Here is a 13,557-nt window from a genome sequence, read left to right as displayed (position 1 = left end):
GACCCATTCCCATTGATATCCGAGCCGAATATCCCGGATTTCGATGAAAATGGTGTTTTTTCCGGGTTTCGGAGCCTGCAGGGAAGGGGTATGAAATGCAGGACAGCAGGGAAAAACGACTCGGGGTTGCTCCGGGGCTCGGAAACTTTCAGAAAAGCATGTCAAACCTGGTGATTGTCATTTTCAAGAAAGAATGTTTACTTGTGAGACTCTGAGATTCTGCAACGAGTCATCAAGTCATCACAGTCCTGAGAAAACGGGGCCGGATATTGCGACAGCCGGAAGCGGCGCCTGAGAGCGGATATGATCGCGAAGAACAACGTATCACAAAAAACATACGAGTTCATTTACTCCGGTCCTACGATTTTTAAAAATGATACAGCTTTGCGAGCTCTCGTCACAATTGATCGGTGCGCATCACACGGCATATTTCACTTCATCGAAAGCCTTACGCGCTTTCTTGAGATTTTCACTCATGGTCAAGAGGTCTTTGATCCTCGCATATTTCCGAGGGTCCTTGCGCACGAGGAAGATTATGTCCTCGATCTGGATTCTGTCGGGGTGGCCTGCGAGAGACGGGGAGGTAGACGTCATTCTTTACTCATTTGAGAATTCGTTCATCATTCACGACGCTCCGAAGACCCGATACCCGATACGCTCCGTACTGGCCGTCATGTGAGGCAAGAAGCCATCGTGCGTGCTCGAAAACACAGTATCGGGAATGTACCTATCTTCAGTGCTTTGTGGCAGATATCTGTGATGAATTCGATGACCAGTTCCGAGAGGAGGTTCACTGTCTCTTCGTAGGGTTCTCTTTCATCTCCGAGACCAATCATCATATAGCACAGTTCTCTAGTGAATAGCCGCTTCGGACGAGCGACTTGAGCACTGACTCCGTTGGTGACGACAGCTCCGGCATTTTCGTCGTCCGAGGCGGAGTTTTCGGCCATCACGCGCCAATTCACCCTAGACTTTCACAACTTTCCTTTCTCTTGAGTAGATGGATCCAAGCGGGGACCTTCGCGCGAAGGAGCAACTCTTGACTAAAGCAACTCGCCCGTGGCTTACTGTGCGTGAGCGAAAGATATGAACAAAAAATACGAAGGAATACGAAAACTCGATTCGAGTGAATGTTTAGCACGGGCACGACTACGCAAACATCGACTGCTGCACGCTCATCTTTCCATCCACGTCTCCAACTGCGCGCAAATTCGAACGGTCCCCGCTTATCCACGGGAGAAGCTGATATCGGATTTGTGAAGATTCTTACTAACACGGTGTTGGAACAACGTTGAGCTGCTCTCCACCGCTGTGACCGCTCCGGAAATCGAGGCGGTTGAACGCCGCACGGAACAGCCCCCGCGACAAGACGACTTGGCTTGAAGGAGCTCCCGCTCATGGACTGATTCAGACCGCCGTACCGGCGCCGTCCTTTTCCGACTGCTCAGGGATGGAATGGGAGTCGGACATACGATCCGGCGCGACGGTTGCATGGGAGGTTTTTTCCAGCGACTCATTCGCGACGATTGGATCCCTCGACGAATCCAACGCGTGGCCGCAATCTATCATCCAAGCCCATGGCTCCGTCATGCGACAGGGTTATTCCGCTCTCGGGTATGGTGCTGTCCTGACCGCGATGGAAGGAACACACAAAAATCGAGAATCTGTCATTTATTTCGGGCGGGTGCGGAAGTCGCGAGATTATTTCACTTTGTCAATTCGGCAGGTGCCTGAAGGTCACTTGAGTCTTCCTTGAAAGATTGTGGTGAGACATGGATTGATACTAAGCGGGGGCTTCCATCGAGATAAGTCTACCACGGAACGACATTCCAGGAGCCTACATGTTTCAAGGCAATCGTTTCTTTTGCAACAAGGGGGTGACAGGAATTTTCCCGTTTTGAGTTTCCACCGGATACGAGGACCTGTGAATGAAGCCGAGTGAGCGAGGCCCGCGGAAGTCTCTCATCAGTTATGCCGGGTTTGCCAAAAGGTGTCGAACGAACCGGAGATGCGGAGGAACCTGAGAGTTACGCTGTTTCAGAATAGAGCTCCGGTGGGAATCCGGAGGGGTTTTAGGACCTCCGTTTTTCAACTCTTCCAAGTTCTTAGGGTTCATGAACTGCGCTTCTTCATCGTCCCCTAATCCAAGGCCACCCAAACCTACAGAACGCCCTCCACGACTTGAAGCGCACGATGTATCGAGATCACTGTTCACAGAAGCGAAGCGTTACGATACGTATCCGATTTGTTTCATCAATCGCGTTTTTTCCTTGTCGAGCGAATTGATGGGCTTTACGTACCATTTATAGTTCAGATCATTGATACTCTCGAAAGTATTGCTCAACTTCGGGTCTGTGTGAGTCGGTAGAGGCTTGTCGTACATGGCCGGAGGACTAGGGAAATCTTCTTCATGCGGCACAAATTTGGAGCTGGAGAGACACGACGCTCCTGTAATTAGGGGGGAATCGGGGCCTGAATGTCCGTAAGACGCTCATTGCTAATTGCTCCCAGGAATCATCACAGGAGAATTTTTCTCTAATTCTGAGCTCTTCTCGGGTCTTCTCCAAGAGCGTTTCATTCACCTCGGTGAGAGCACGTTGAAGACCGAAGCAGGAGATGTGAAGCATGGGGTCTCTGACTGCTGCGGGACGTATCGTGATCGAACAATAAGGACCGCGTCGAGAAGCTCCGCTGCATCGGATTCCGATCCTGATGGTACATGGCTGGCATGCTGCAATAGTCCAGAGGGAGAACATTATTGTTTTTCTCAGGAGTTCGGAATCGACACCAGACACCGGGACTCCATGAATTCATAGTCTGCGGTATAAAGCTGTGAAGGTATCCGTTCATATTTCCTCATCCTGAAACGAACCTCTTCACTGAGAACGAATCGTAGTCGGAACATATGGAAGCTGAGAACTTGCAAGGTTCACGGAACTCTTTCCATGCTCGATCGTCGTCAACACAAGAATAATGATCCCTTAGATAATCGCCAGAGGGCGGAGGAGGCGGCGGCATGCGTTGTCTTTCGATGTCCAGCATCGAGGTGTAGGCTCTGGATGAGTTCAAGTCGCTGATTCCTGCAGCCATCCGCTCGTTGACCGTGGCTGCGCAAACTCTCTTCTCCAGCTCACTTTTTGCCAAGCGCAGCCTTCGGATTTCTTCGTCTTTCTCCCGCAATTTCCGCTCGACATCGTCGGCAGAAGTGTCACTGTGTCTCGAAGATATTGGGAGACCGGTCTGGTTGGGACTCTTGCGTCTGGAAATCAGGCACTTAGGCTCAAATTCTACCGGAACCTCGATCGATTCACTTCAGGTTCCACCCGACTCTCGCGAGTTGGAATTCGGAAATTCGTGGAGGATAACTCAATGGTTGCTCCGAGCTCTCACCTGGCTCTAGGCAAAGGTATATTGTTCTGATAAATGATATCGTGCAGGCCGGATATCTTCTTCAGACTGTACTCTTTCGTTTTATCGTATTTTTCCAGAAGCGTGGATACGTATTCCTGGGTGTTCTTCAGCTCGGACCTCGTGCGGGCAAGATCGTTAGTAGATCGTTGGAGCTCGCTGCGGAGTCGTTCGACCTCTAGATCGTAACCTTCCTTGACGAGCTCCATCGTCGCTTCGTGTTGCTTCTCGCTATGGATACCGAGTTGCTCGTTTTCGCGGTGAATCCTCAGCTGCTCCATCATTTGATCTCTCTCTTCACGGACTCTCTGTAGTTCATCTTTTGCTTTCTGCAATTGCTCTACTTGGGCTTGGAGACGTTCGGTGTCGCGGCAGCTCTTGCTGAGCGCCAGCCGCAGCTCCGTGACTTCCTTCTTAGTGGTGGCGTTGTCTTGAGATGTGACCGCCATGTTCAGGATATCACGACACAATGAGCTCAATATCCCACCATCGATCGTATCTCCATTCTTGGCTCTGATGACTGTCGCGGTGATTTCTTTCAGTTCGTCCTGGCAACGATTCAACTGCAAATTCCCGATCGATTAGTCAGCTTTGTTCCTAAATGGAACGGTATCGTAATATGGCGGGAGAAACAAGTGGAATTCAGTGGAAAATAATTGTTCTCACTTCGCTCGACGCCTCCCGCAGTTTCCGCTTCAGCTGATCATTGTCGCTCGTCAGCTCTACGATGCGGCACCTGATGTTGTCTTCAGCATTTCGAACCGATCTGCTCAAGCTTTGATTCTCGATCTGGAGTTCCTTGACCTTGCGTTGATTCTCCAGCGCCCTGTCAACAACACCAAGAAGTTCGTCGTCGTTCATAACCGGGGCCTGCACGTCGACATGCTCGAGTTTGTCCACGAGACTTCTCCTGAAGTTCCTCCAGAGCTCCACGTCGCCAGCAGCCCTTGACGACTCTCTCGATCGGAGCTCCGAGAGTTCCGCTACCATGCTCGCCTGCTCGGCTTTGAGTGCATCAAGCTCGACCGCGAGCTTTTCCTTTTCATTGCTTTCCTCCTTCAGCTGAAAGTTGGGATTGAGTCGTTTGAAACAGCGATCTACCGAGAATTCAACGATCTGCGCTGAGGAAAAATATCCACCTTGTTCGCGAGACGATTCATTTCGTCGCGGAGATCCTTTATCTCCGTTTCCGCTCTGCTGATGGCCTCCTGAAGCGTGGTTCTCTCCCTTTCGAGTTGTTTCGCGGCCTCTTCGGCTTCCTCGCTTCCTGTCTGTAGCTCTTTTTCCTGAGCCGCAATCTTCTCGGAAAGGCCAGCAATGCGAAGCCCGTCTTCGCGTGATTTCTCGCGGCTCTGTTCGAGTTCGAGCTGGAATCAGACGGATTTTCTGGAGCCGCCCTTTCCCACATATATATCCGGGGAATTCCGAGGACACTCCCTCGAGCCTGGCCACAATGGAATATATATCCTACCTCTAAGTCTTTCTCCCGGTTCTCTAGAGCGGAAACCCGCTCCACAAGCGTACGGATTTCCTGCTCGTAAGCATCCTTTGATTCATTCGACTTCGATTCAAACTCTGACAACGCCGCTTCAAGCTCTGACTTCTTCGCCCCCAAATCAATATTGCAAGCGTCCAACAGATTTTGCAGTCGTCTCAGCTCCGACTCATTCCTCGCTTCAGCTTCGATTTGCAGAGCTCTTTCTTTGTGCAAGATTTCCGTCGATTGCGTGAGAGATTCGATTTGCTCCTCGTAAGCATGGAGTGATTTCTTGCTGCCTTCCAGAAGTTCTTGCAGCTCCTTGACGCTGTCTTCGAGATCCTTCTCGCGTAGGGCCGTCTGCGACTCGAGACGCTCGAGAGCGGCCTTCGCTGAATCCGCCTCCTTGCGCAATTGTTCCTGAGCCTCATTGGATTCGCTCCATTGCTGATCCCTCGTAGTGAGCTGACTTTTAAGGGTTTGCACTTCGCTTTCCATCTGCGTCAGGATAGCGTTTTGACTGCTGATGAAGGAGTCTTTCTCAGAAATCGTGGCTGAAGCCTGTTTCAATGCGTCCTGCGAAAAAATCATGACAAGGTCGTAGTGGGGGAGACGAAGCCAAAAATTTGAGTCACGACGGGGCAGCGAATCGCTTCATATACCAGCTGTGTGCAATACCTCCATGAAGAGCTTGTCTGCCGCTTCTGAGGCGAGCGCGTCTTTGAGCTCGGAGATCTCCGCTTCCAGCGCAGCTTTTTCTCGAGCCTGCTCCTCCACGGTCGTCTGAAGCTTTCCTTGAATTTCTCTCAGCTCAGCGTTCTCGCCCTTACGCGTTTCGAGAAGTTCTGCAATTAGAAATTCTCAATGGCGGCGCTTGTGGAGAAGCCTGCACTTCGGCCTATATCTCTCAGCATTGCCCCCCAGTGTGGAAATCGACCCGTTTCCTACAGGGACGATATGAGGATCCTAAGCCCCTTCGATTCCCAGGCCGGATATTGCTTTCCCAGCTTCCGAATTCAGGTATACTCACCCCTCATTTCTTCCAGCTGAGTGCTGTTCGCGATGTAAGTCTTCTTCATATCTCGGTGTTTTTCTTCCAGAACCTTCAGATTCTCGCGCGTCTCGATCAGAGACTGCTGATCCTGCTCCAGGTGCTCCTTCATGCTTCTCTCCGATGACCGAAGCTGTTCGACTTCGATTTTCAGCTGCTCGTTAACGACCTTGAAATTGTTAACTTCCGCAACTGCTTGTTTGAAAGAGGTCTCGAAAGTCTGTCTCGCTTCTACCTCGAGCCGAAGAGTCTCTTCCAGCATCGAAATTTCTCTCTTCATTTTCGATTGGGTCTCGAGCTGAATATTGAGCTGTGTGTGTATTTCGGCACGTTCGATCTTCAATTTCTCTATCTCGGAGCACAGAGTTTGCCTTTGCAGGTTTGTGTCATTCAAGTCTTGCTCGAGAGTCGTGATGCGTCGCTCCATCTTCGCTTTCTCCTCCGAATGAATTTTACGGTCGTCGCTGAGCTGAGCGTTCATCGACTTCAGAGTTTCCGTGAAGGAACTCGTCGCCTTCGAAAGCTCAGCCTCGACACAGGAGATCCGGGCAGTCTTTTCGGCGACTTGAGAACGCAGATCGTCTATGAGCGTGTTTTGAGCTGAAAAACGAGTTGCGTGGTCACGTCGAGGCCCATACCGGAGATTCTGGAGCTCTTGCTTCTGTTCCGACCCGACGCGACGTGCCGATCCCACGCGGACATGAACCCGGATGGACATCGATCGATAGAAATAATCAATCAATGGAATTGTTTCAATGATAATCTCTCGTGCGCACCTTTTAGCTGTTCCTCGATCAAGCTCTTGATACGATCCATTTCATTGAACTTGCTCTGCGTTTCGTCGATCTGCGCCTTGAGCAGATGGACTTTATTTTCCAAATACTTCCTTCTCTCTTCGAGTTTCTGTTTGACCTCTGTCATACTTCCCAGTTCGTAACGGAGACGCTCACTCTCGCTCTGAGCTGATTGCAGTTTCGTCGAAAGCTCATTCGCTTGATTGGCTGCTTGTGTGATGGTTTCTATGTGGCTTCGGATTTGCGCTAAAGGGGGGAGTTCATTATTTGCGGGGGAGCTGATTGTAGTACTTCAGGTTTCCGGTTTCCAAATACGGGAACGGAGTGGTCAAAGGAGATCAACATATTCTCCGTCTATTCCGCTACCAGGAGCAGAAGAGCGCCACCCTACCTCTTAGTGCTTCCACTTGGACTTCCAACTCTCCCACCTGCTCTCGCTTCATCTGATTCGATAGCTGCAAATCTGCAACCTCCATGTTCTTGGTGGCGAGTTCATTCTTCGCTGTCTCGAGCTCGTCCCGGAGTTGATCACTGTTTGTTCTGAGCTCGGCGACGATCAGGTCCTGCACTGCGTCCCCGAGGTTCTCCCCGTCAGGCACGCTGTCCAATGTGTCGTGGGAACGGCTTCGGTGCCTGTAATTGATGCGAGACGACCGTTTCAAAATGACTGGAGATCCATAGCGGTTTCCCGCTCGTATCTCATAGTGTTTCCTCGAATGGAAACGGGCTGATATTCGGAGCCATACACACCTTACAAGGGAGATATTGATACGCTGCTCTTCAAGCCGGTCTCTCAGAGCGCTCATCTCATCGGCAGCTTGTGATAATTCTTCGTCCCGTTCGAATATCGTGGCTTCAAGGATTTGAATCCTTGCTTTGAGGTCCTTAATTTTCTTCTCATCCTGAACGAGTTTCGTCTCTAGTTCCTCTGCGCGGAGTTTCTCATCGAAAAACTTCTGCTCGAACTCTTGTAGTTGTTGCACTTGTTTCTGGAGCATTTTCAGCCGACCGGCGGAGACTTCGTTTTGAACCGCAGGAGCATTATTGCGACTTTCTTCCGATTCCGAGTCGATGATTTCCCGGAGGAAACGAACTCGGTTCTGTAACTCTTTCAGCTCTCGATCTTTCGTGTCGGCTTGCTGTTTCATATCCGCCTCGAGATGGTCATAGCGTTCTCGCATGATGAGCAAATCGCCGCGAAGTTTCACCACCTTGATTGAGGGGGGGGGCGGGAGGGAATTAGCGTCATTCAGCGGATTCCCCATCATCATTATGCGACACTTTGGCCTAGTCCCATCGGGATCGATTCCCGTGGTCGAATTAGAGCAAATGTTATCACAAGGTCCATACCTCTTGGTTGTACTTCTCCCGGACCCGCAGCCGGTTTTCCGGAGTCCGCAAAACGGCATTCAGCGGCGAAAGTGGAGCCCTGCTGTGTATCGACGCCACCGAGGAATTCAGAGATGAACCACTCGACGTCGAAACATCGTTCTCTGTGTTTTCCATCCAGGTCGACAGAAGCTGCTTGATCTTGTTCGGTACGTTTTCGTCTCTGAAGACAATCTCACAAAACTCCTTAATGGAGTCCACCTACAAAATTGGCCTCCTGCTTAGATAGCTGTTAAGCTCATCCGGAGATATGAAAATGGAGCTTCTGGAGCTTGGTGCCGTCTGAGCGTGTCTTCGATGAATAATATTCGATTATATGCGGGTATCTGATTCTAAGGGAAACTGACTTCGGCTCCCTGGTATGCGCAGAGGTTTCGAAGTCGCTCGGGCAGACTCTGATCCAGGGACGAGGACGCTTTCGAGAGATCCTGTGCGATCAGTGCACCCACTGATAATGCCGCTACGTAACACAATTCGAGTCGCTCTCCACGAGCACATTTCCCGACACAAAGGGACCCTTCGATTTGGGGGAAAAAATTCCGGAGATGTGCTTTCAGGCGGCGAAAGTTATCTTGCGGCGAGTTTGTGGCCGATCTGGAAACGGTACGGTATTGAGGCGAGGAGACTTATCGTTTCTCCAGAGATGAGCTCCGGATGCGAGTCGACCCGGAGTATCGTTCGGAACGGCTAGTGGATTAAGGATGCGACTTACATGGAAAACAGCTCTAACAGTTTCGTCCCACCCCGGAGCTGTCTATATGATTTCACATTGACGCCATAGGCGCCCAACTGGAATTACAGAGGAAATTTTCGTCAAAGAGCGGTAACAGAGCGCCATTTCGATGCGGTGCGAACGGGTCGCGCGAGGGGACGAACAAAACATTCGGCTTCCCTAGACGAGACTTTTCGAGAGATACCCAGCATCTAATCAGAGCGCTGCCTCCACCTCGACCTGGTCACGCATTTCTTCAAATCATTCGGCGACTCGTTAAGAGGAGCTGTTCACGCAGCCGCGAGCTTTGCTCCGGTTAACCGGCTCTGGGCAGTGCCTCCCTTGAGCATTGCCGTTTCACCGTACACGGTTGGGCTGTGATACTCACCAGAACTTCGAGAAACCCAGCCATCACGATCTTTCACAAACAACACATTAGTACTTCTCGAAATCGTCGATTTATTTGTATGACCACAACACCACTCAACACTGCTGGAAATATCGGCACAACAGACAGTTGGTTCTGCTGCTGTTGGTTGCCGCTTCCCGAGAATTCAAACCGAGTGTCACATAGGGGCAGATTCTGGAGCGCGCGCGGTCAATTTTGAATCTTTCGTCTGTGGAGGCTCGTTTCGAGGAGAATGATCTCCAATGGACGCTGAGGCTCAAAACCCGGGAGCGCTACGTCCGGATATGATCCCGGGAAGCGAGGACCGTGATCCGAGTTCGGCTCGACACGTCGCTCGGGACACAGAAGCACGTTATGCTCTCCCCTCTCCCTCATGGACCCTTTTCACACTGAACCAGCACGATAACAAGCAACACGTTCACACTGGGATAGAGCCTTTTCTATTCCCAAAGAGGGAATCCCCGCGGTGTATGTTAAGGCTTTGTTCGTCTTCAGAGCCAATGTCTACAGATTTCTGCTCAACTTGAATGAGTCGACGGCTCGGAACTCTGACATTCGATGCCACTTGTGGATCCCTGGAGCACCGATGGAACTCTCTTGTGATCATCTCCCTGAGGCGGTCTCCAATGCCGGGGACATGGATCCCGAAGCGAGGAGCGGTCCCCAGCACCCGGGATATACGTTCTTCAGGCAAATAGGCTCCCCGAAATATATAGTCGCTCCAATGGTGGATGCCAGTGAGCTGGCATGGCGTTTACTATCGCGACAACACTCCGCACAACTGTGTTACACTCCCATGTACCATGCGAAATGTTTCGTGAACAGTGAGGGGTATCGCAAGACTTTTGCAACCTGTGCAGAAGACCGACCGCTCATCGTGCAGGTGATACAGATTTTTTTCCTCCGCGCACGAAGCTGAATGAATCTGTCATGGGTCATGGACGATCCGAAACCACCTGATGCACTTCTGAAGGACGTCTGAAGCTCACGGATAGTTTTTCTGTTCCAGTTCTGCGCAAACGATCCTGAGGTATTCAGCCAGGCTTGTGGATTAGTTGCGGACAGATGTGACGCCGTGGACTTGAATCTCGGCTGCCCACAAGCCATCGCAAGCGCCGGACATTTCGGGGCTTTCCTGCAGGATGAGTGGGAGCTCATAACCTCCATGAGTGAGCACTGCGATTGTTTCTCCTCCGTCAGGCCATTATTCCATCTCTCCACGGAGAGCTGCTAATTGATTAAATTCTCTTCTTTCTTCAGTCTCTCGGGCGCGTCGGGATCATCCCAACCTCCCGATTACTGCTAAGATCCGCGTTTTCAAAGATATCAGGAAGACCGTCGAATACGCCAAGATTTTGGTGGAGGCCGGAGTCTCGATTCTCACTGTTCACGGGAGAACGCGTGATATGAAAGGTCGACTGACCGGCGTCGCCAGCTGGGACCATATAAAAGCAGTGAAGTGAGTTCTCTGGCGATGTCTCCGCAAGTTGTCAAACATTATCCCTCCAACGCTTCCCATTATGCTCCGCTGGCGCTCCCGAGTATGACGGTCCCTTGTATTGCAGAGAGAGTGTACCGGTACCAATTTTCGCAAATGGCAATATCCGCTACTTCGAAGACATTCAGAAATGTCTCCAAGAAACCGGAGCCGACGGTGTGATGACCGCGGAAGGAAATCTGTACAATCCCTCTCTCTTCACTGGTCGGAACCCCCCGGTTGTCGATGTGGCGCAGGAATACCTCGACCTCGTCATCAAGAATCCTTGCCCCGTATCCTATATCAGAGGTCACCTCTTCAAGCTGTTCCATGAGGCGTGAGTTTGCACGGTCGAGTCCCGGGAAATTGTTCGGAGAATGCGCCCCGACCTGTCCGTGGCCTGAGAGGCAGAAGTGCGAAGTCACAACTATTTCAAATCGAAGAAAAATGTTTTCCAGAATTCACCTGGCCGAGAATCGTGACGTCCGAGAGAGACTCGCGAGCGCCAAGAGCATCGATGACTTCCTCACGGTAAATAAGGATATGCGAGAACGCCTGAAAAAAGCTTCGAGCGCCCGCCGGCCGTTCACCGCGTGGGAGCTCAAGTGTGGCGTGAAACCCATACCCATCTACAGATGTCAACCGTATTTGAGACCGGAGTGAGTACTCGAGCACCGAGATGAGAACTTCGATTCCATGGCTCTTCAGGGAAATTCTCTTCATACAAAATCCTGATCTGTTTTTGCAGCCCGGAAGAATCCAGTGACGATCAGGCTCAACGGAAGGGTCCTAGCAAAACTATCGACCAAATGATCGACCTCGTGCAAGACCTTGAGCGACCCGCCGATGTTGACTTGAAAGCGCTTTCGAAAAACAAGTTGAAGAAGCTCATGCGATATCCGCGCCGGAGCGTCGCCATTCTCAGTGAGAGGACAGTTTTCTCTTTGTGTAAAGGCGAAAACTGTAAAAACCCAAAGGTAAATGAATCAAGATATGAGCCCGGAACGACTCACCGCGTGTAGACTGGAGACTCGTTCTGATGAACTTGAAAGCAGGAGCAAGATTTTTTTTCCGAAAACTCATTCCTCTCTTACAGGGTATCAAGTGTACGTTCGCTATGTGTAGAGCTTGCTGCAGATCGTATGCCCGACTCGAGCGCCTCACCTGTGAGACTCATCACGCTTTTTTCGCGGAATCGCGCAACACTGGTGTAGCTCTTCCTCGGGAAACTCAAGCGTAGCCGGAACCCTCTGTTGTTTTGCTCTCTCGATGATGAGTGATGAGGACTCTCAGATGATTGTGTCCTTTGCCTGTGATCTGTGACCCTCGAGTCACAATAGGTAGCCGAGCCGGGAACCCAAGTCAGTGCGAATAAAGAGTCGCCGAGGTCTCTCGGATCTGGAGGTTCGGGCCTTGTCCGTGGTCGACGGTAGTGGGACCTAAGTTCTGGAGCAACTTCGAGAAAATTGCAGGGGGGTGCCGATCGATACCGCATGTTCCCCGGGATATCGTGTCATTCTCAGCATATAGACGTGATCGCAATGCCATCAATTTCTATCAGAAGGGGACTGAATGTCGCGAAGCGAGTGATTCTCCGCTCCTCTCGGAGTGTCTTCACGGGTAGTGCCGGAGAACATCCCGATATCCCGGACGCTCTCGACCCCCAATTGGACACTTGCCGCGTACGACTTTTAGGAGCGTGGATGGCGCGAATGCTGAACAGTTGTATGTTGTATGCATGTGAGCGCGCGATAGAATTTCCTGCGGTTGGAAGAACAGCCTTCTGTGAGAGGAGAAACAAGGCGAGAATCGGAAAAATGAGGGGAGAGCGCCGGAGATGCTGCCTTCATCTTAATCCAAAAAACGAGGACATTCGAGGAAGTGCATCAATGGATGGACGTTCGTCATCTGGGAGCTCTCCGTAAGGGGCCCACTTTAGGAAATGCAAGGGGACCTTTTAATGGACGGGTACCCTGTAGAAGTTCACAAGAGGGTCGGCAGGTGGACGGGAGGAAATGCGGAGGAATACTTCACATCCGCCCAACTAATTGGGACCACCAGCGACGTTGACCCCCTGCCCTGACGATTTAAAGGTCGGTCGATGCCTCACCCTTAACCGATGAGATTCTCGAATTCTCACCTTCCGCCGACTCTCGGGATTGACGAAATTCTCATATATTTGGTTTCCGAATCGGACGGGAGCTCTCCCAGAGCATACTAATCGTAACTCGTACTAGTCGTAATCTCGCAAAAACTTGTCGAGGAAATTTTGCTCCCTCTTAGCGTAGCCGAATGAAACCACTCTGAGGTAGACTAAAGATTTGCTCTCGAGTTATCCCATCCGGAGAGAGGACTCGGGGAAGCGAGTCCTCTCGATCGTGAGTTTTGCGTATCGGAAGAATGATGGCTTTATTGGTGACTTCGGAAAACATTGAATGAAATTATATACAAGTTGCATAAACCCAGTGATATCTCCACAAACGATAACGGTTCCGCGCGTGGGTTCCTAGAGGTTCGGAATATCCAGTTTCCTCCCGTTTGAGAGGATTATCATTACAGATGTCGAAATTCGCAGAACAACGTAGAGATAATCGGCGTAGATTCGAGGGTTGGAGTATAATGAAAAGACCAGGATTTCTAAATCCATCGAGAAACATCGAAGATTGGATCAGAGAGCAGCATCCACCGTTCATCTCACAGCCCAGGCGACTTCGAAGGCCCCAGCGAGCTCTTCGATTCAGAAGACTGCGGTGCAAGGAAAAATGAACGTAGCAAGGGGTGAATTTCGGGCCACAGGAAGATCCGCAAAGAATACTTTGTAGACATCGCATGATACCACC

General features: G+C 50.9%; 3 protein-coding genes across 3 annotated transcripts; 1 reads left to right on the top strand and 2 right to left on the bottom strand.

Moving 5' to 3' along the window:
• Positions 1-328: 328 nt before the first annotated feature.
• LOC100901729 (transcription initiation factor TFIID subunit 13) lies at positions 329-1,160 on the bottom strand. Its single transcript, XM_003743117.2, has 2 exons — positions 728-1,160; positions 329-566 (listed from the first exon to the last, which is right to left on the bottom strand). Exons 1-2 carry the CDS (start codon positions 948-950, stop codon positions 418-420), a joined length of 372 nt encoding a protein of 123 aa, XP_003743165.1. The 5' UTR covers positions 951-1,160; the 3' UTR covers positions 329-417.
• A 686-nt stretch (positions 1,161-1,846) lies between these two features.
• On the bottom strand, positions 1,847-9,334 carry LOC100908506 (myosin-10). Its single transcript, XM_003743159.1, has 18 exons — positions 9,220-9,334; positions 8,832-8,908; positions 8,467-8,713; positions 8,081-8,320; positions 7,481-7,941; positions 7,122-7,363; positions 6,713-6,976; positions 5,916-6,536; positions 5,564-5,730; positions 4,880-5,461; positions 4,548-4,775; positions 4,075-4,470; positions 3,391-3,971; positions 2,873-3,259; positions 2,583-2,731; positions 2,301-2,448; positions 2,004-2,180; positions 1,847-1,922 (listed from the first exon to the last, which is right to left on the bottom strand). Exons 1-18 carry the CDS (start codon positions 9,241-9,243, stop codon positions 1,847-1,849), a joined length of 5,067 nt encoding a protein of 1,688 aa, XP_003743207.1. The 5' UTR covers positions 9,244-9,334.
• A 300-nt stretch (positions 9,335-9,634) lies between these two features.
• Positions 9,635-12,392, top strand: Dus1 (Dihydrouridine synthase 1). Its single transcript, XM_003743158.2, has 7 exons — positions 9,635-10,123; positions 10,250-10,409; positions 10,501-10,699; positions 10,806-11,054; positions 11,176-11,376; positions 11,466-11,694; positions 11,814-12,392. Exons 1-7 carry the CDS (start codon positions 9,827-9,829, stop codon positions 11,955-11,957), a joined length of 1,479 nt encoding a protein of 492 aa, XP_003743206.2. The 5' UTR covers positions 9,635-9,826; the 3' UTR covers positions 11,958-12,392.
• The last annotated feature ends 1,165 nt before the right edge of the window (positions 12,393-13,557 follow it).

The sequence above is a fragment of the Galendromus occidentalis genome, unplaced genomic scaffold (assembly GCF_000255335.2).
Source record: "Galendromus occidentalis unplaced genomic scaffold, Mocc_1.1 scf7180000077440, whole genome shotgun sequence".
NCBI classification, from domain to species: Eukaryota; Metazoa; Arthropoda; class Arachnida; order Mesostigmata; family Phytoseiidae; genus Galendromus; species Galendromus occidentalis.
Note: the sequence above shows the minus strand (reverse complement) of the source record. Positions and strands in the feature narration are given on the sequence as shown.